Below are 22,211 nucleotides of genomic sequence, written 5' to 3' on the forward strand. Positions count from 1 at the left end.
GGATAGGCTCCAGCTTGCCTGCGACCCTGTAGAACAGGATAAAGTGGCTAGAGATAATGAGATGAGATGAGATCAAGTGTGCATGTGACGAATAAAGGTTTCTTCTTCCTTCTAGGACCTTCTTGCTAACCACTACACACCAGGGTACTGTTCCCCTAAAGGTACAATAAGAAGTGATTTGCTTGGATTTCCATATAAGCCCATGCTATGACATGACACAAGGTGCATGTTAGAGACAGAGCCTATTAGTGTGTGTCTGTCTGGGCATGCATCAACTCCTGGAGAAGAAGAAGAAGAAGTGTGACTGGACTCCGCCTCAGCCAATCAGATCGCCGCATTTCTCACCAACAACAAACAAAAGATCTGAGTGAGCGCTCTGTCGATGTCTCTGAATTATTATTCCTCTATTTGCTGCATGTCGCCCTAGAGAGCAGAATTCATGCTTTTTGTCGTCTTTGTTTGTGGATCAACAGCAACGAGCTTCTCCGCTTCACTAACCGAGTCAGCCAGGAGCGCTGTTTGCGCCGTGCTCGCTCTCTGAACTGAAGCTAGCCTGCTGCTAGCTAACCAAAGACAGCGACCCAAACAGAAATAGTTGGTGTTTTGTGGTCGGTGACAGCACACAGAGCTCATCGCTGGAGTCTTCCACAGGGCTGTCCAGCTAAAGGTAGCTGGTTAGCTGTGAGTATTAAAAGGAGGAATCCGATCGCGATGTCCGGACCGTCATCGGGCTGCGGCTTTCTGATGTCGGTTGTTGTTCACGGAGACTTGGCTCTCAACGAGCAGGAAAAAGAGCTCAATCAGAGGCTCAGGCGCCTTTACCCGGCCGTCAACGAACAAGAAACTCCGCTGCCCAGATCCTGGAGCCCGAAGGACAAATTCAGCTACATCGGCCTGTCACAGAACAACCTGCGGGTGCATTATAAAGGTAAGCAGCCTGATCAACAACAAAGCTAGCTGGCTAGCCACCGAGCTACACTCTGTTAGTATCTAGATGGGTCGCAGTGTCAGCAAATCTTGCTAAATACCGAAATTCAGCAGCTTTTACATTTAATAAGGCAGTAAAGGATAATCAGTGCTGCTTGGACATGTTTGACAGCCTTGTCAAATTGCCTACATGGCTAAAAATGGAAATATCTATCCATATATCTATCTCTCTAACTTACTCGTCTGTTTTGACATTTTTATTATATATTTTTTTGGTCTTATTTCTGAGTCCTGTTCATTTCATCAGTTGATAAGCTATATGAAACTGATTTGATTACTACGACAGTGGCTAGTTCTCGACAGCCCAAGTTATATATATATATATATATATATATATATATATATATATATATATATATATTTTTCTTCTTCCCCTCTTTTTTTTTTTTTTCTTTTTTAACTAGCATCATAACTGGCTACGTTACATTTCTCCACCCGTATTCCTGAAAACCCCGCCTTATTCGGCTGCTCATTGGCTGGAACTATGTACATTCTTTCAGTGACCCGCCAATCAGAACGCAGAGTTTTTCGCAAAACGGGTACGAGAAAATGGCGTCAGAGTTTCTCCACTGAAACCCGGAAGTAGCTTCTGGATGGATGTGTGTATTTTTAGCTAACCTTTTTTTTTTTTTCTTTTAGTTTTGTAAGCTATTAAAATTATGCTTTTTTTCTGGGATAAAGAGTAACAGTTATCTCTTTCTAGTTACTCGTGTTAAGAAATTAGTGTCAGATCTTGCTAACGGTCAATATAAGGATCATGTCGGTAGCTAAAGAGCGTTAGCTCAGTAAGGCCTGCTTGCTAATGCAGCTTATTTCCTTGGTGGTCATAAAGAAGCAGGAGTGAGTGAACATGGTGCCTGTGGACATGTCACTTCAGAGGTGTTGGTGACACAAGCTAACTAGTTAAACGTTTTCTCACAAATTTGGTAGTCCTACAGAAGGGTCTCATGTCCTGTAGCCATCTTACTCACCAATGAAAGACGCTAGACAAAAAAAAAAAAAAAAATGTCAGGTTTGTACTGTCTGGGAGACAGATGTACAGTCCCTTCACGAAGTATTGGCTTTCAAAACCATTTTTTTGTTGTTTCCTTTAAAAAAAATTGCTAGACATTGTTTGTTTGCCTGGCCAAATAAGCAAATACACAACAAAAATAAACCTTTATTTGTCACATGCACACTTCAAGCACAGTGAGATTCATCCATCTGAAGCAGTGAACACACACACAGCAGTGGGCAGCCATGCTACAGTGCCCGGGGAGCAGTCAGGGGTCAGGTACCTTGCTCAAGGGCACCTCAGCCCAAGGCCATGCAGACACGGGGAGAACATGCAAACTCCATACAGAAAGGCCCCTGCCAGCTGCTGAGCTCGAACCCAGAACCTTCTTGCTGTGAGGTGACAGTACTAACCACTACACCACCGTGCCACCCAAGAGCCCTCGATTGGATAATTACTGTAACGATTAATACGTTTCAGCTAGTAACAGTTATTTTAGGTAGCACGGTGGTGTAGTGGTTAGCGCTGTCTCCTCACAGCAAGAAGGTCCGGGTTCGAGCCCCGTGGCCAGCGTGGGTTTCCTCCAGGTGCTCCGGTTTCCCCCACAGTCCAAAGACATGCAGGTTAGGTTAACTGGTGACTCTAAATTGACCGTAGGTGCGAATGGTTGTCTGTGTCTATGTGTCAGCCCTGTGATGACCTGGCGACTTGTCCAGGGTGTACCCCGCCTTTCGCCCATAGTCAGCTGGGATAGGCTCCAGCTTGCCCGCGACCCTGTAGAACAGGATAAAGCGGCTAGAGATGATGAGATGAGATGAGACAATTCTTTTAAGCCTGACTGATGCAGTGAGTAGTTTCTCCTTTCTTAAACATGTCGGAAGACGTATCCCCTGGTTGTGGAAAAGATGTTACTGCATTTCAGAAGGATTGAATTATTGACCTGGATCAAGCAAATAAAACAATTAAGGAGATTGCTGAAGAAATGTGGGCGGGCGGAGAAATCTTGACTGACTCAGCTCAGATAAATGCTTGGTGAAGTCCGTCCATCCATCCATTATCTGTACCCGCTTATCCTGTTCTACAGGGTCGCAGGAAAGAAAGAAAGAAAGAAAGTGCAACTTTATTCATCACACACTTGTGAAATTCCTCTCTGCATTTAACCCTGAAGCAGTTCTCACACACACCCAGAGCAGTGGGCAGCCATGCTAACAGTGCCCGGGGAGCAGTTGGGAGTTAGGTGCCTCGCTCAAGGGCACCTCAGCCCAAGGGTCATCCCATATTAACCTAACCGCATATCTTTTGGACTGTGGGGGAAACCCACGCAGACATGGGGAGAACATGCAAACTCCACACAGAAAGGCCTTCACCGGCCACTGGGCTCGAACCCAGAACCACCTTGCTGTGAGGTGATCATGCTAACCACTTGCAACTCCGTGCCGCCCTGCTGGGGCCTATCCCAGCTGACTATGGGAGAGAGGCGGGGTACACCCTGGACAAGCCACCAGGTCATCACAGGACTGGCACAGAAACAACCAAGCATTCATGCTCACATTCATACCTATGGTCAATTTAGAGCCACCGATTAACCTAACCTGCATGTCTTTGGACTGAGAGGGAAAACCGGAGCACCCGAAGGTAACCCGCGCAGACATGGGGAGAACATACAAACTCTACGCAGAAAGGCCTTCGCCGGCCACTGGGCTCGAACCTAGGACCTTCTTGCTGTGAGGCGACAGTGCTAACCACCACTGCTCGGTGAAGTCAAATTATTCATCTCATTATCTCTAGCCGCTTTATCCTTCTACAGGGTCGCAGGCAAGCTGGAGCCTATCCCAGCTGACTACGGGCGAAAGGCGGGGTACACCCTGGACAAGTCGCCAGGTCATCACAGGGCTGACACATAGACACAGACAACCATTCACACTCACATTCACACCTACGGTCAATTTAGAGTCACCAATTAACCTAACCTGCATGTCTTTGGACTGTGGGGGAAACCGGAGCACCCGGAGGAAACCCACACGGACACGGGGAGAACATGCAAACTCCGCACAAAAAGGCCCTTGCCGGCCCCGGGGCTCGAACCTAGGACCTTCTTGCTGTGAGGCGACAGTGCTAACCACCACTGCTCGGTGAAGTCAAATTGTAGGAAAAAAATGAAGTCAAACTCCTATAGCTATGTTTCTTAGTGAAAGTAGGAGCATTTCCAGTTGCACAATGTGATGAGAACTCGCAGGATTGGGACTAAACAGCTGTGTGGCCTTAACCCCTTCGGACATAATGTGTACAATTGTATGCGTGAAGTTCCATAGCGTTTTTCCTTGTGTCTGAAGGGGATAAGAAAACCACTTGTTAGTGAGATTAATCAGAAGAAAAGGATTCGATTTAATCAAATTCGATGTAATCAAAACAAAGAGATTATTCTCTTGGGTGGTTTTAATCTAAACTGGGAAGACAAAGGGAAAAGGAAAAAACTAAAAGCGATTACAGATAAATACAACCTGCAGCAATTGATTAAAGGACCAACAAGGATAACAAAAAGCTCAAGCACAATGTTGGATCTTGTCTTCTCCAATAAACCAGAGAGGATAACAAAAAGTTACAATCTCCTCACTGGGCTGTCTGATCACAATCTAACATTAGTAGCAAGAAAATTAACTAAAAATAGATTTCAGAACACACCACGTCACTCAGAAATCATGGCGCACATACCTAAAACTAAACAACTTGCATATGAGAGTGAGATAAACAGCCTGGACTGGGAGAATGTTCTGTCTACAGAGGACTTGGATCTTGGCTGTGACTTGTTTACAGCAAAATTGAAATCTGTTAGAGAGAAGTTTACTGTGGAGTCCAAGAGAAAACGGAGAAAGAGAGTAACCCTCCCATACTAAAAATGACCAGGGCTTTAGTTTGAACGTCACTGATGAAGCACGTATTAAAAAGATTATTGGTTCCTTAAAAAGTTCTAAAAGTAAAGATGCTTTTCATATGGATAGCATACTCATTGAGAAACATCTGAACACTCTAACACTCCCAATCACACGTTTAATCAATCTCTCAATAACACAAAGTCGCTCTTCTGATAGCTGGAAGCATGCAGTAATTACACCCATTTTCAAGTCTGGAGATTGCTATGAACCAAATAATTATAGGCCGATTAAGTTTACTACCAGTACTCTCAAAGGTTGCAGAGAAGGTAGTCATTGAGCAACTCACAACACACCTAAATACCTGCAACCCTGGTCTAAACAATATGCAATTTGGTTTCAGAGAGAACTATTCTACCGAAACAGCTGTTTTACATTTTACTGAAAAAATCAGAGCACAGCTCGAAAAAGGTGGAGTTGTTGGTGCTGTTTTCTTAGACTTGCGTAAAGCCTTTGATACTGTTAATCATAATGTTCTCATTTCCAAGCTTTCTTATTTTAATTTTTCAACACAAACATTGACATGGCTTTCCTCATATGTTTCAAATAGGGTGCAGTGTGTCAGAGTCAAAGATACATTCTCTAGTTATGTAAGAAATACAATGGGCGTGCCCCAAGGATCTGTGTTGGGACCTCTTCTTTTTAGTTTATACATCAATGACCTTCCACAACACTGTAAAGGAGTTGATGTACAACTGTATGCAGATGACACAGTCTTGTATGTACATGGTAAAAATGCTTTGGTAGCAGCGGAGAAATTGACCAATGCTATGCAAGGTGTGGCTGAGTAGTCTGGCTAACGCGACTTCAAAGCTCTGCGAGCATTTGGTCTGGCAAAGATATTAAGCCCAACCGTTTCCCAAAGCGCGTGGTTGACCCGCCTCCCTGAAATGCCTCAGTTTGCTACTGGTCGAAGCCAGAAAAGGCTGTGACGAAGCTTAAACCAATCACATCACTCTTTCCTCTGACGTATGTGACACGACGGGGCTAACTGGTAGATTAAACTCTTACTGAAGCCGGTCGGGAGCAAGGCGAAAACGTCCTTCCTTTCAGTAAATACCTCCAGGGCTGCTCTTTGCTCCGTTTTCAATGAGAACTTGCTCCATGTTCGTAATGTTTCTAGTGAATGAAGCGCTTCCGGCATAGATTCTGTAAACAAATCTATGGCTTCCGGTCGCAGTTCTACTACGTCACTGCCTTGAACACGCCTCTACCCAGGGCCGTTGGAGATGTTCAAAGTTGATTGGCTCCTGATTTTTCGGGAGCTTGGAAGAGCTGTAGATAGCTTGCCTTGCCAGACTAAGCTCGCAACAGGCCCTCGTGTTGCGTCACGCTTCGGATGGGCGGGCCCAGGCTAGTGGCTGAGTGGCTTGAGCAGTCCTGTCTTACTCTGAACATCAGAAAGACAAAGGGCTTGTTCTTCTGTAAAACTAAGGGGCAGACTCCAACTGCCAACATTAAAATTAGACATGAATCCATTGACATAGTTACCGAATTCAAATATCTTGGTGTTACACTGGACTCTAATCTCAACTTCAAAAAGCATATTAAAAAAATGACAAAAACAAATATAATTTGGCAAATTTTAGACATACAAGATTGTCGCTTCCTATGGAAAAACATTTATGCATGCTCTAATTTTTTTACACATTTCATATTGTATCACCTGTTGGGGGCAGGCCAATGAATCTACCATTAGACCGCTACAATCACTATATAAACAAGCTATAAAAATTATTGATAAACCACTTCAGCACCACCATTGCAATATTCTAGAGAAACATCATTTATTAAGTTGTGAAAATTTTAGACTTTTTTCCAAGCTTGTGTCTAGTGTACAAGATCCTACATGGTCTGGCCCCAGCTTGTCTATTGGAGTTTTTGTTATCGTCCTGCTAGTTCCATACGATCCTCCAGAATAGCCTCTGTCCATGACTGTAACATACCTTTTTATTGCACAACTTTTGGACAATCTTCTTTTTCTTTTAAAGCCACTACACAGTGGAATGCACTATCAGGGGATTTAAAGAACTGTCTCTCCATCAGGAGCTTCATATCACAACTGAAATGTTTCCTAAAAAACAGTCAAAACTGTAATCACTGATTCATGGTGCTGACAGAATGTGTTTATGTTGGATGCGGGTGTTTGCGTGTGTGTGTGTGCGAGTTTGGGGTGTAGGGGGTTTGGACACTCATGTGAGTAATTTGTTTACTGTATGAGTGGAGTTTGCTATTTGGGTGAGGTAGGAGGTCTGGATATTTATTTTGTATGTTTTTATGTATTGTTTTTATGTCTTGCCTGGGACTGCAGATGTAAATTAGCCTGAGGCTAACTCTGGTACAATGCATTAAATGGCAACATTTATGTTTTAATTGTACATGGTCCCTTATAAAATAAACTGAAACTTGGGGGCATAAATATTGGCCTCTGAAGCAATGGAAAGAAGTCATGTGATCTGATGAGTCCAGGGTGACTGGGGTGTAAGAAGGGCAGCACATGAAGCGATGCATCCATCAAGCATAGTGGCCACTGTACAAGCCTGTGGAGGCAGGGTTATGATCTGGGGTTGCTTCAGTTGGTCAGGTTGAGGCTCAGTAATGATATGGGGCAATAAAATGAAGTCAGCTGATGACCTGAATGTACTGAATGACCAGGTTATCACATCCAGTGGATCTTTTTCTTCCCTGATGCCACAGGCATAAAATTAGGGCTCAAACTATGACTGAGTGGTTCAGGAAGCATGAGGAAAAATTTTCACAGATGAACTGGCTACCACAAAGTCCTGTCCTTAATCCCACTGAGAATCTTTGGGATGTGCAGAAGACTTTATAGAGTGGTTTGACTCTCCCGTCATCAATACAAGAGCTCGGGGGAGAGATTAATGCAACTCTGGATGGGAATAAATGTGGCATTGCGTAATTTATTTTTTTGAGAAACGACGCCACAGCGAATGTGTGCTGTAGTCGAAGCAAAATGTGACTTTTTTTTTTTTTTTGGGGGGGGGGCGAATAAATAAAACATATGAGTGATTCCACGCTTATGGGTACTGAAATGGGGACATGAACTTTTTTTAAAAATTCACCTAAAACCATTTCTTTTTTTAACCATCAGGTCACAAAACATGTAATCTTTAATGAATGATATGTTAAAAGATAACTTTAATTTTCTGAGATGTAATAAAAACATATTTATATGCCAAAGTCAGAACGTAACAGAAGTGTTGTGGACATATATATTCTCAATTTTAACAATGTAGAATTACTTTTTGAAACATAGGAAGGTGATGTTTTAGCAAATATAATTAATAAACATGTGTAGTAGAATAAACATACACATTCTTTCAATAAGATTAACATGGTATAGAGCTAGATCGTAATTAATTTGTAACAGACGCGAGATGGACAATCGTAACAGAAGTAATGTAACAGACATCATTTTGGAACTCATAGGCTTGACTTTGGCATATAAATATGTTTTTATTACATCTCAGAAAATTAAAGTTATCTTTTAACATATCATTCATTAAAGATTACATGTTTTGTGACCTGATGGTAAAAAAAGAAATGGTTTTAGGTGAATTTTTAAAAATAAGTTCATGTCCCCATTTCAGTACCCATAAGCGTGGAATCACTCATATATTTTATATATATGTGTGTGTGTGTGTGTGTGTGTGTGTGTATATATATATATATATATATATATATATATATATATATATATATATATATATATATATATATATATATATATATATATATTAGTGTGTGTGTGTCTGGTTTGAGTATTTCAGAAACTGTTGATTTCCAGGGAGTTTTACACACGAAAGTCTCCAGATTTTACACAGAATGGTGGGGAGAGGAAAAAACCCCAAACCATCCTGCATGATGAAACAAATGCAGGCTGAAACATCTGAGTGATGAGAGAGATCAGAGTAGAACGACCAGAATAGTATGAGCTGGCAGGAAGTATTTAGTAACTCAATCACTCTTAACAACCGTGGTGAGCAGAAGAGCATCTCGGAATACATTGAACCTTGAGGTAAATGGGCTACAACAGCAGACGACCACATCAGGTTCCCCTCTTGTCACCCAAGAACAGTAATATGAGGCTATCATGGGTACAGACTCTCAGGCTACGTTTACATTAGACCGTATCTGTCTCGTTTTCTTCGCGGATGCACTGTCCGTTTACATTAAACCACCTGGAAAAGCCAGGAAACGGGAATCCGCCAGCGTCCACGTATTCAATCTAGATCGTATCTGGTCCGGTGCTGTGTAAACATTGAGATACGCGAATACGCTGTGCTGAGCTCTAGCTGGCGTCCTCATTGGACAACGTCACTGTGACATCCACCTTCCTGATTCGCTGGTGTTGGTCATGTGACGCGACTGCTGAAAAATGGCACGGACTTCCGCCTTGTATCACCTTTCATTAAAGAGTATAAAAGTATGAAAATACTGCAAATACTGATGCAAATACTGCCCATTGTGTAGTTATGATTGTCTTTAGGCTTGCCATCCTTCCACTTGCAAGTAGTAAGTGATATGCGCTGGGATCACACACACAGCGGCTCAGTCCCGAATCGTGGCTTGTGCACTTCACTCGCGCGCTGTGTGAGCTGCGCAGGGCCGGAGTGCGCACCCTCCAGAGGGCACTCGCTGTTCAGGGCAGAGTGATTTGGAGCGCAGGATGCCTGCGGAGCCGAGCGTATCCGTGTATTGGTGTTGCTGTGTGCACGGCTAACGGTTTTAGTGTAAACGCGAATCGTTTTAAGAACATTAATCTGATGATCCGCTGATTCGACGTAATGTAAACGTAGCCTCAGGCTACGTTTACACTAGACCGTATCTGTCTCGTTTTCTTCGCGGATGCACTGTCCGTTTACATTAAACCGCCTGGAAACGCCGGGAAACGGGAATCCGCCAGCGTCCACGTATTCAATCCAGATCGTGTCAGCTCCGGTGCTGTGTAAACATTCAAAATACGCGGATACGCTGTGCTGAGCTCTAGCTGGCATCTCATTGGACAACGTCACTGTGACATCCACCTTCCTGATTCGCTGGCGTTGGTCATGTGACACGACTGCTGAAAAATGGTGCGGACTTCCGCCTTGTATCACCTTTCATTAAAGAGTATAAAAGTATGAAAATACTGCAAATACTGATGCAAATACTGCCCATTGTGTAGTTATGATTGTCTTTAGGCTTGCCATCCTTCCACTTGCAAGTAGTAAGTGATATGCGCTGGGATCTCACACACAAAGGCTCAGTCCCGAATCGTGGCTTGTGCACTTCACTCGCGCGCTGTGTGAGCTGCGCAGGGCTGGAGTGTGCACCCTCCAGAGGGCACTCGCTGTTCAGGGCGGAGTGATTTGGAGCGCAGGATGCCTGCGGAGCCGAGCGTATCCGCGTATTGGCGTTGCTGTGTGCACGGCTAACGGTTTTAGTGTAAACACGAATCGTTTTAAGAACGTTAATCTGATGATCCGCTGATTCGACGTAATGTAAACGTAGCCTTAGGCCTTGTCCACACAGCAATGGATTCAGGTGAATCTGATAAAATTTTTATCGTTTCGGCCTGGCGTCCACACGGCACCGGCGTTTTGGGTGCCCCAAAATGAAATCTTTTGAGAACGGGTCCCAGAGTGGAAAAGTCTGGCAACGGCACCGTTGCGAAGTCGTCTGGATGAGTAGAACGGATTTGTTTACGATGACGTCACAACCACATGACTGTCAGTGCTTCACACCGGGTAGGAGTGTAATGAACTCGATGCGAGTTGTCAACAAATCCTATAACTAGTCCAAACACTGCGGAAGCAGTAACCAAAACCGCGCACCGCCCGTGCGCTTTCCAAAAACAAAACCAATCCCGCCAGCAAAAATAGGAAAAAAAAGGAGCGATCTCACTTCTTCAGATGTTGGTTTAAGTCCAACAATACATTCCTCAAAAAGGGCGTAGAAGAAAGTAATCCATCAACGTGTAGCATTCAATTTATTCCGGACCATTAAAGAATTCTGGAGGATATCAGAATGTTGGCGTACCGGCTTCCATCTACCCCCGTTCATTCCTCTCTCTCTCTCTCTCTCTCTCTCTCTCTCTCTCTCTCTCTCTCTCTACCCCATTCATTCCTCTTTCCACGTCTTTCGTTTTACGCTACTGATTAATAATCAAAACTTTATGTGGCTGATGCTACAGAAGAAGGGGTTTATGCGCATGCGTCTACTACTTCTATTGTTCTGGTGTCTCCGATGGGACCATCTTACAGTGCACCTAGAGGTGTGGCATGTGTATTGCATCGTTTTCAGCAAGCGTTCCGTTGCCATATGGGCCTGAAATGTAACTGATCCGTTGCCCATGTGGACGCGATATTAAAAAAAAATCTCGTTGTCGTATGGATGTAGCCTCAGAAACTGGACAGTTGAAACCTGGAAAAAGGCCAGGTGTCTTTCCCCCTCCTCTCTTCTAATCTTCAGCTGCCCAGTTTGGGTGAGTCTGTGCCCATGATGGCCTCCGGTTCCTGTTCTTGGCTGATAGGAGTGGAACCCAATGTAATTTTTTTTTTTTTTCTGTTGTAGTATATCCACCTCAAGATTTGTTATTTTGTGCATGCTGAGATGCTTTTCTGCTCATCACGGTTGTAAAGAGTGATTATATGAGTAACTATATCCTTCCTGGCAGCTTGAACCAACCCGGCCATTTTCCTCCGACCTCCCTTATCAACAAGACGTTTCCGCCCACAGAGCTGTTGCTCACTCGGTGTTTTGTTTGTCACACCATTCTGTGTAAACGCAAGAGACGTGTGAGTGAAACGCCTAGGAGATCAGCAGATTCTGAAATCTTCAAACCGGTCAATCTCCCTGAAATTTTTTTTGCCTCGAGAGAAGATCGTAATTTATACAGTAGCCAACAGTTCAGTGTAATTGATCTAAGGCACTTGCTGAAATAAAAATAACTTAAAATCCACATCATACAACAAAGTCCCCTGAGGATTTGTTGGCTTGCATTTTATTTGTTTGGAGAACCTTTTCTGTTTACTAAAAGTGGAAATTCCAGTTGACTGTGGCCATAGAAGGAGTTTAGATAAGGTGATTAAGAAGCCTAAAGAGCATAATCTAGTTTCCTTTTGTTTACTTCTTGTCCAGTGTTTTTGTAATCTTGATCTTAAGGGAAAAGGCCATCCTGGAACACATTTAAATATCCTTATCGTGAAATGTTTGTGACGTGCTGATTTGTTGGTTGGTGTTGTGTTTTAGTAATTCCTGAGTGCGTGAGGCCCCGATGCCACAGGGGGACCGTGTTAGCGCAGCTACAATGGTGTGTGAGTGGAAAATTTCAGTGATCTCTAACTGACGGCTCCTCAAAACAAAAAGAACTAGAAGGGCGCTTGGTAGATCTCCAGGTTTGCATCAAAATCTAATCAATTGTTTCTTGGCCCATGATCTACCTTTTTTCCTCAAAATTTCACAGGGACAGACAAACAAATGGAGTGGAAAACACAACCTCCTTCAACACTGTTGGCGGAGATAACGAGCTTCTTTTCTCAGTAACCCTTTTCCAATCATCTTACATGTCCTATTAATGAAAAATCCCAAACCTGGACTCAGCGTTCCAGAAGGCAGTGCAGCCATGTGACCTTTGCTGAGTTACAGCAGAGACTCTGCTAGCTAGCCATCTACAAGATGACCTGGGTAATGGCATTGAAGAAGGTATTGACATAAAAGTTTACGCTTTAGAACTGTATCTGTTTTGGCAGAATGTACAGGTGAAGAAGTGAGTACTGGACAAAGGACTAAAAGCACAGTGTTGCCATTTTTCAGGCGAAAGTAGCTAATTCTTGCTCAAGGTTGCTCGAATTTGCCAGATGACATCCTAAACAAATTTGCCTATTCTGTAATTCCCTCATCTCATTTGCATATCTAAATATATTACATAAATAAAAGAAGAATGGCTGAAGATGCGGAGTAGAATTTCAGTGTTTATCAGGATGGAAAGTAATAATAGATTGTAGTATTTCTTATAGAAACAAATCGCCTTTGGTTATGGAACCACAAACTATTTATGTATTTAATAAACGGTCAAACCAGTAACCTAAAAATACAAGAAAATGAGCACTTCCACCATTTCAGGTTTAAGGAGAGTACAGGAATTCTTACAGATATTATAAACTGTGTAGTCAGGAGCTGCTTGCTGGCAGTGGCAACTGCACAAATTTGGCTGGATGGTGGATTTTTAGGGGATTTACATAACGTTTTTTAAAAATTTAATAATTATTATTTTTTAAAAATCTAATCCTTTTACCGAGTGGTTGTCTAACATCCACATGACCGACATCTTAACTGTTGATCTTCTGCAAGTGTTTGAACATGTCTGATCTCTGACTGGCACCGATGATCACCCAAAAATCTCACACATTTTAATCACTTTCTAATTATTCTCACCATCAGCATTTATGTATCAAGTGATTGGTCACTTGTGTGTGTGTGTGTGTGTGTGTGTGTGTGTGTGTGTGTGTGTGTGTGTGTGTCAAAATAATATAGATATTTAAGCCCTGCCTAAAAGTGGACCTCCTGATAAGTGTATGAGCAAAATATTTCCAAGGGCACAAAATCAACCTGAACAGAATAACATAATAGCATATGAACCGTTGAATTGTGTAGCGTCATGTATTTCACGTCAGTAAATTCCTGCATTGTCGTGACAGTGATACCAATAATGAGATACACGTTGGAGTTAAGATACATATTTGTTCCTTTCTTTGACATTGCATGCCAGGGGTTTTTCTAGAAAAATTTAGTATGAGGGCACTCACCATGGCGAGGGAGCGAAGTGACCGGGGGGGGATGGTGCCGGTCCCCCCCGCCGTGCGAAGCCTTTGAAAAATTGAGGCTACAATGGGACATTCTGAGGCTATCTGACAGGGAAATTGTAACAAATTGTCAAAATTGAAAAAGAAAAGTAATCTTCTTCTGCCCCGGACAGTCTTTGGCTTTCTTCCGTTTCGTGCCGCGGGATGACATCTTTAAATGCCCAAGTGTCAACAAAAACAACTCGCGAACTACTTCTGTCAAACTCCCGCGTCGGTGGGTGAAAGGTCATTCAGTCTCGAGAAATCTCGCTCTACAAGTCAGCTGACCTTGTATGTAACCCATGTCAAATCTCGCGAGAGCAGCCGTGACAAGTAAACAACATGGCGCCTCAGTCTGGAAAACGCCAATTCGGATTGTTTTTGCACCATCTGGCGGTGTATCTACTATGATTGGAATATTTTTGGAGTAATTATAACGTATTTGATGATCAGACACATTGTCACGTGGTGTTGCTGGGACGCTTTCACGGAGAAAAGATCGTTTTGATAAAGATTGCATGTTGTGCAGTAGCATATAAGTGCATGGCCTAAGTGTGACTTGGGGTTCAATCGGCATTTCGGTAAGAGGGCGCAGCGCCCCTGTTCCCCGGTTTAGACGAAAGCCTGTCGCATGCCATGCACCAGAAACACCACCACGATACTTATTATGGTGTGACTCTGCTGGGTGCCTGGGGGATAGCAGTGAACCAGTGCTTTCACTTTTACATCATTACTATATAGTTACCATCGAATATCAAACTTTGATGTGTCAAACAGTTATCTGGTTACATTGCCATTAGGACAAATTCGCATGCACCTGTTCCTGTTTAGAGTGCAATCACAGCGCATACATATAAGGACTCTCAGTAACACACAGACTTTGCGAAAGCTTTGTAGTTTGTATCGCTTTTCTGGTTTTGACCCCGTTTGTGTTTTTGGACTGTGAGTATTGTATTACCTCTGGTATCCTGTCTGTGCCTCGCTCAACTACTGCCTGTTATTTGACTCTGCCTTTGTCTCTGTTTTGGATCTGTTTGCTAGCGTGTTTTCAATAAAACTCTTCCTGCGCTTACATCCGTCTACCACCCTTACATGACAGAAACTGTCAACTGTCCAACAAGCTAGTGGACTAATAAAACTGTTTGACTAGTTTTATATGAAACTGTCATGAGTATTTTCTATGAAAGGTGTTCGTAAATAATCTTTTTTTTAAAGCAAATTAAAAATAAGCTGTGGATAAAAACCCATCTGTCTTATGGATATAAAGATACAAATTTTGTGGTCAGGTGTGTGAGATATGCTGCCTTGCACTTACTGTTGCGTTCTCTGTGGTGGTATACGTTTGTCGTACATACATAGTACGGTCAAAGCCATCAGAAATCAGGGTGATGCATTTATCTTAAGTACGAGGCTCTGCATGCACAGAGCGTGTGTGAGGAGCTCCACTAATGTATTTAGGTCCAAATATTTGTCTTTTGTAATTGTAAGAACATTTGTGCTAGCTTGTTATTTATATATTGAATTCCCGTGTATTGGTTTGATTTTTAAACCTAAATGCATTAGAATCGATTCACCTTGGCTTTGAATATCCAATTGGTTTGATTTTGTTTCTTTTTTTTTTAAGGTCATGGAAAGACACCTAAGGATGCGGCATCTGTTCGCGCGACTCATCCTATTCCAGCTGCCTGTGGGGTTTATTACTTTGAGGTGAAAATCATCAGTAAAGGACGAGATGGGTGAGCAAGCTGATCAGCATGATTTAGATTAGGATATTTTATTTGATGCAATCCAGATGAGTCATATAAATGTACGTGTATGTATTTCTATCTCTCTCTCTCTCTCTCGCTCAGGTACATGGGGATTGGTCTGTCTGCCCAGGGGGTTAACATGAACAGACTTCCAGGTAAAACAGATGATTACGATATTTAAATAATATTGTCTGGCTTTGAGTGGTATATCAGATATATTTCATTCAGCTAGCATGATATTGAATGAGTTGAAGACGAGTAGCTGAATGGAATATATCTGATATACCACAAAAAATCCCAGCTATTATTAATATACACACACTTGTTGGAACAATCATAGATTTTACAGAAAGTTAAGAACAGGGGCGTAACTTACCAATATTGAATGCTGATTCTGATCAAATGTAATTCAGTGTTCTGTCAATCCAATGTAGAAAGTCAAAGCTCGAACAATAAAAATGGTACGAGTCCAGAAAGCCTGAACAACAACCCAACTTGTATATAAGCTATATCCAGGTTGACAGTTCAAGTTCAGTTACTTTTGGTCGTAGTTAATTGTTACACTGCAGTTGTTCAAAACAAAAGGACTTTGCTGAGTGAAGTCCACGAGTGAAGTCCTCTTGTAAAAGTCTCTGTCACTTTTTTTTCTCATCTCCAGGTAGAACTTTGATAATATTTCCACTATTGCTCTCTTTTCCAGTTTTTTGATGTCCATTGGTATGTTTTTTCTCTTGGAAATACACTACCGTTCAAAAGTTTGGGGTCACTTTGAAATGTCCTTATTTTTGAAAGAAAAGCACTGTTCTTTTCAATGAAGATCACTTTAAACTAATCGGAAATCCACTCTATACATTGCTAATGTGGTAAATGACTATTCTAGCTGCAAATGTGTGGTTTTTGGTGCAATATCTCCATAGGTGTATAGAGGCCCATTTCCAGCAACTCTCACTCCAGTGTTCTAATGGTACAATGTGTTTGCTCATTGCCTCAGAAGGCTAATGGATGATTAGAAAACCCTTCTACAATCATGTTAGCACAGCTGAAAACAGTTGAGCTCTTTAGAGAAGCTATAAAACTGACCTTCCTTTGAGCAGATTGAGGCTACGTTTACATTAGACCGTATCTGTCTCGTTTTCTTCGCGGATGCACTGTCCGTTTACATTAAACCGCCTGGAAACGCCGGGAAACGGGAATCCGCCAGCGTCCACGTATTCAATCCAGATCGTGTCAGCTCCGGTGCTGTGTAAACATTCAGAATACGCGGATACGCTGTGCTGAGCTCTAGCTGGCGTCTCATTGGACAACGTCACTGTGACATCCACCTTCCTGATTCGCTGGCGTTGGTCATGTGACGCGACTGCTGAAAAACGGCGCGGACTTCCGCCTTGTATCACCTTTCATTAAAGAGTATAAAAGTATGAAAATACTGCAAATACTGATGCAAATACTGCCCATTGTGTAGTTATGATTGTCTTTAGGCTTGCCATCCTTCCACTTGCAAGTGTTAAGTGATATGCGCTGGGATCACACACACAGCGGCTCAGTCCCGAATCACTGCTTGTTCACTTCACTCGCGCGCTCTGTGAGCTGCGCAGGGCCGGAGTGCGCACCCTCCAGAGGGCACTCGCTGTTCAGGGCGGAGTGATTTGGAGCGCAGGATGCCTGCGGAGCCGAGCGTATCCATGTATTGGTATTGCTGTGTGCACGCAAATCGTGTATTGGCGTTGCTGTGTGCACACTAATCGTTTTAAAAACGTTAATCTGATGATCCGCTGATACGGTCTAATGTAAACATGGGCTGAGTTTCTGGAGCATCACATTTGTGGGGTCGATTAAATGCTCAAAATGGCCAGAAAAATGTCTTTACTATATTTTCTATTCATTTTACAGCTTATGGTGGTAAATAAAAGTGTGACTTTTCATGGAAAACACAAAATTGTCTGGGTGACCCCAAACTTTTGAACGGTAGTGTATGTGTGAAGAATATCTAATGAAGTTTTAGTAGCCTTTCAGGTGTCCAGCGCGTCTTTCTCTTTAATTCTTCCGCTTTGAATGAAGCAAACCTCGCGGCCATTTTTGTTTACAAACTGTCAGTCACTAGCGTGGAAGTTTTATGTCTCCGACGTGTGTCTTTTCCAGTTTTTCCTTGTATTTAATATGGAAGATTTAAATGCGTGAAGAATATCCAGGGAAGTTTTTGTAGCCTTTCGGGTGTCCAGCACGTCTTTCTCTTTTAAATCTTTGGCTTTTAATGAATGTTTGTTTGTGTACAAACTGTCAGTCACTCACTAGCATGGATGTTTTACATCCCCGATGTGTCTTTCTTCCAGTTTTTCTATGTCCGTTGGTATGTTTTTTTTTTTTTTTTTTTTTTTTTTTTTTTCTCTCCTGTAAATATGCATGAAGAATATATAATGAAGTTTTGATAGCTTTTTGGGTGTTCAGCACGTCTTTAATTTCAGTTTATTTATTTGGTGCTTAAACCAAGCACTGGATTAACCCCGTCTTCTTTCTCTCCCGGCCGACAAAGAAATGATTGTGCGCATGTGCAGCAGAAGTTTTGTCTTTGGATCTTTGCATGAGCTCTGAAACATGACGTCATGTTGTCTTGACAACGTGCAATATTATAACAATCTTGCACACTCATTCTCCATTGGGGAGAGTGGTGTAATACATGGAGGATAAGCGATATGATCTCAGTATTGCATGTCCTCAATAAACCTGCTATATGGGAATAGAATGCATGTTTTTATTCCATGGAAAAAGTGGCCCGTATGTATAATAATTGTTCACATTGAATGAGGCAGTTATCAGTGTCTGTCCGACACAAGAATGTAAAGGGCCAGGTGTGTGTGTGAAAACCGGTTGATGGAAAAACTGATCTCTTTTATTTTGTTTGACATTGAGGAAATAAGCAACGCTACTTAGTCAGTTTCATCGCCTGTATTCTATAAGTTTAGCCTGCTTGAGGTGAACTCAGTCTGCAGTAAATATCACCATGGGTTTCAGTAACTGAATTTGAACTGAATTCACGTCTACCCATTTAATGAATTAATGTGACTTGCAAATTCTTTCACATTTAGATTAACTGGCATGTTAAAAACATAAAATCTTGCTGTAGTTCTATGAACTTCGTTTTACACACAATCACAGTACGCTGGCGTTTCACTATATGAATAGAGTTGTATGGAACTAACCATTTTAATAGATGACGAGGTTCTCAGTAGTGTGTGTGGCCACATTTTGATTACATCTACCTTGTTTGATTTAGCCTTTAAATTATTAACCCCATGTAATCCTGTCAGGATTGAGTTTCAGTGTTTCACAACTACCAACATTCACGAGTGTGTTAGCTGTTAGAATTTGAATAGCAAATCTCTTCGTTCATGCAGGATTGGTATCAGAGTTCCACAGTAAAACTCCAGCAAGCCGTAGCTTGAAGGAGAATGTCGTTTATTTACTGATACCATCAGCTGATAGAGCAGGGTATTGTAGGAGCGCTGGTTGATAATGTGTCAAGTCTTTATGCAGCATTGATCAAAGGAGAAATAGAAGAGTGATTCGGGTGATTTCGGTGACGCATGCTGATTTGTCACAGACAAGTGATTGTAAACAAACAATGATCGATTTAATCTATTGATGATTTTTCTGATTTAATTTTTTTTTTTTGAGCGGAAATCAATGAATTGTTTTGATAAATCTGGGGAATTTTGTTTCTGAATGTGTCTATATAATAAGAACATCACACGTTGACTTGAAGATATGAAGTTTATCTTGTGTTGAAAAACTTTTTTTTTTCATACATTACATCGTGGATCTGAGTGACATATTTAAATAATATTGGCTGGCGTTGAGTGGTCTATCAGATATATTCCATTCAGCTAGTATGATATTGAACGAGTTGAAGACGAGTTCAATATCATACTCGCTGAATGGAATATATCTGATAGACCATGAAAAAAAGCCCTCCTTCTAGAGGTCTGCGCGGGACAGAATTTTCAGTCCCGCTCCCGCATTGTGCAGTCCCGCTCCCGCAAAGAATTATGATTTTCAGTCCCGCTCCCGCCCGTGCCTGCCATATTTTGTCCCACTCCCGCCCACAAATCCCGCATGATGCAGACGTTTGCGTTATTTCTCACGAAAATTCTTGTCATTGGCTTGGGGAATTAAACATGCTGAGCTTAGCTGAGCTCTCCACTGACCGATCCTTCACCTAGCGCACGTAGCGAGGGTGTGCGTTGCCAGGCACCTCTTTTTAAAGCAGCACTTACTTCTGAAGCACTGTGAGCTTCACTAGAGGAGCTCTGCTCTTTTGCCATGATCGGAGATCTCAAACACGGAAGAGTGGAAAGGAATCGGAAACGTACGCGAGATTAGACCACATCCGCAAATTTAGGCATTTTAAAATGTTTTTATTAATGCCAAATAAAATATCCAGCACAAATTATATATGATAGACAGACATAAATTAATAATTTATAAATTTTATTTTAAACACGTTTTTAGTTAGCGGGACTGCAGCTTATCACCTCTCCCGCCCGCTCCCGCAATGAGCTTTCAAAATTTGTCCCGTGCCGCACTGCTTTGCGTTGCGCAGGGCTCTACCTCCTTCTTCGTTTAATAATAATTATTATTATTATTATTATTATTACACTACATACACAATCTCTTCATATCAGCATTCTTGAAGGCCAACATGAGCTTACTCGGTGCTGTTAGCGCAGCAGTCCAGTTACCTTCTAGCTGGTGTAGTGTTAACGCAGGCCAATGCAAGCACAATCAAGCCAAATATTATTATTATTATTATTATTATTATTATTATTATTATTATGCCTGTGTAATTTACTTAGTTACTTTGAAAATCAACATCGACAACTACACACAACAGAGCAACCTGGCAGCCAAAATTCTCTCAATCTTCCGCTTTTAACGAAGCAAACCTGGCGGCCATGTTTGTTTACAAACTGTCAGTCACTCGCTAGCGCAAAAGTTTTACATCTCTGTCTTTTTTTTTTTTTAAACAGTTTTTCGATGTCCATTAGTATGTTTTTCTCTTGTAAATATGCTGAAGAATATCTAATGAAGTTTTGGTAGCCTTTCGGGTGTTCAGTGCGTCTTTAGTTTCAGTTTTCAGTTTATTTAATTAGTGCTTAAACCTAGCACTGGATTAGCCTCGTCTTCTCTCTTTCCCGTCCGACAAAGAAATGATTGTGTGCATGTGCTGCAGAAAAGTTTTGTCGTTGGATATTCGCATGAGCTGTGCCATCATGTTGTCTTGACAACATGCAATATTGTAACAATATTGCACGCTCATTCTCCATTGGGGAGAGTGGTTAAATACACGGAGGATAAGTGATATGATGACAATATTTCATGCCGTCAGTAAACCCACTAGAAGGGAATAGAATATATATTATTTACCAGCTGGGAGGTCCGTATCATGAAATACCGTGACCGAGGTCTTGAAAGTACTGAGCGAGGCCCTCTGGGCCGAGGTCAGCATTCAAGGCCGAGGTCACGGGATTTCACCATACGGACCGACCTTAAGCTGGTAAATAATATCTCATCTCATCTCATTATCTCTAGCCGCTTTATCCTTCTACAGGGTCGCAGGCAAGCTGGAGCCTATCCCAGCTGACTACGGGCGAAAGGCGGGGTACACCCTGGACAAGTTGCCAGGTCATCACAGGGCTGACACATAGACACACAACCATTCACACTCACATTCACACCTACGGTCAATTTAGAGTCACCAGTTAACCTAACCTGCATGTCTTTGGACTGTGGGGGAAACCGGAGCACCCGGAGGAAACCCACGCGGACACGGGGAGAACATGCAAACTCCACACAGAAAGGCCCTCGCCGGACCCGGGGTTCGAACCCAGGACCTTCTTGCTGTGAGGCGACAGCGCTAACCACTACACCACCGTGCCGCCCGGTAAATAATATATATAATTAAAATTTTTTTTTCCTTTACCAAATTCTAACAGAAAACGAGAGCACCCGAAAGGGAAAACCGAGCCGAGCTGCCATTTTGAATCCTCGTTCACGGCTGTAATGCAAATGACTTCCTCCTCAGTATACAAGTGCACTTCCATGGCAGGAAAAACCCTACATTTTGCCGCCTATGTAGTCCCCTATTTATACAAATAGGAGTTATTCAGGATTCAGCCATGTTTTTGCTTGGCGTTAGCAACAGTTAGAGGTTTTTAGCTTTCTCCTGAAATGTTTTCTTTTATTTCTTCTTCCTCAGGGTAGTAAAACTTGCTTTCGCTGTGAACACTGTTGTTCTTGCTGTCCATGCTGTAAAATGAATGCTATTATACTGAGAAATGCTGGCAAAAATTTATGATTTTTGATAATCTTATAAATAAATCTTTTATATATTAAAAAAAAAAACATAAATGTTGACAAAATGCTACTATGTTTGTTGTGAATGAGCGAGTTGCCAGAGGTCCGTAACCGGGGTCGGTATCGTAGGATACGGACCCGCTCGCCAGCCAATCAGAGTGCAGGATTTGATGGAAACCGCACCACGAAAAAAAGTTTTTATTCCATAGAAAAAGTGGCCCGTATGTATAATTCCTGATATTTTACTCTGACGTCACTCCCAGTGTTTTCCCGCTGACTTGACACACGTTGTCAAAATGGTGAATCGGTTCAAAATTTAAAATTCTTTTGATCAACTTGCGTTTTTATTTGGATG

At 42.2% G+C, this 22,211-nt stretch overlaps 1 protein-coding gene across 2 annotated transcripts in view; it reads left to right on the forward strand.

Annotated features, from left to right (window-relative positions):
- Window positions 1–322: 322 nt before the first annotated feature.
- Window positions 323–22,211, forward strand: part of ranbp9 (RAN binding protein 9) — a 74,905-nt gene continuing 53,016 nt past the window's right edge. The window contains exons 1-3 of one of the 2 annotated variants that reach the window (XM_060932286.1): window positions 323–928; window positions 15,382–15,493; window positions 15,608–15,660. In XM_060932286.1, coding sequence (XP_060788269.1) covers window positions 712–928; window positions 15,382–15,493; window positions 15,608–15,660 — 382 coding nt within the window. In that variant the 5' untranslated portion in view covers window positions 323–711. The remainder of the gene's footprint in view (window positions 929–15,381; window positions 15,494–15,607; window positions 15,661–22,211) is intronic. The other variant, XM_060932276.1, reaches the window with a different exon arrangement.

Source organism: Neoarius graeffei, chromosome 1 (genome assembly GCF_027579695.1).
Source record: "Neoarius graeffei isolate fNeoGra1 chromosome 1, fNeoGra1.pri, whole genome shotgun sequence".
Classification (NCBI taxonomy): domain Eukaryota; kingdom Metazoa; phylum Chordata; class Actinopteri; order Siluriformes; family Ariidae; genus Neoarius; species Neoarius graeffei.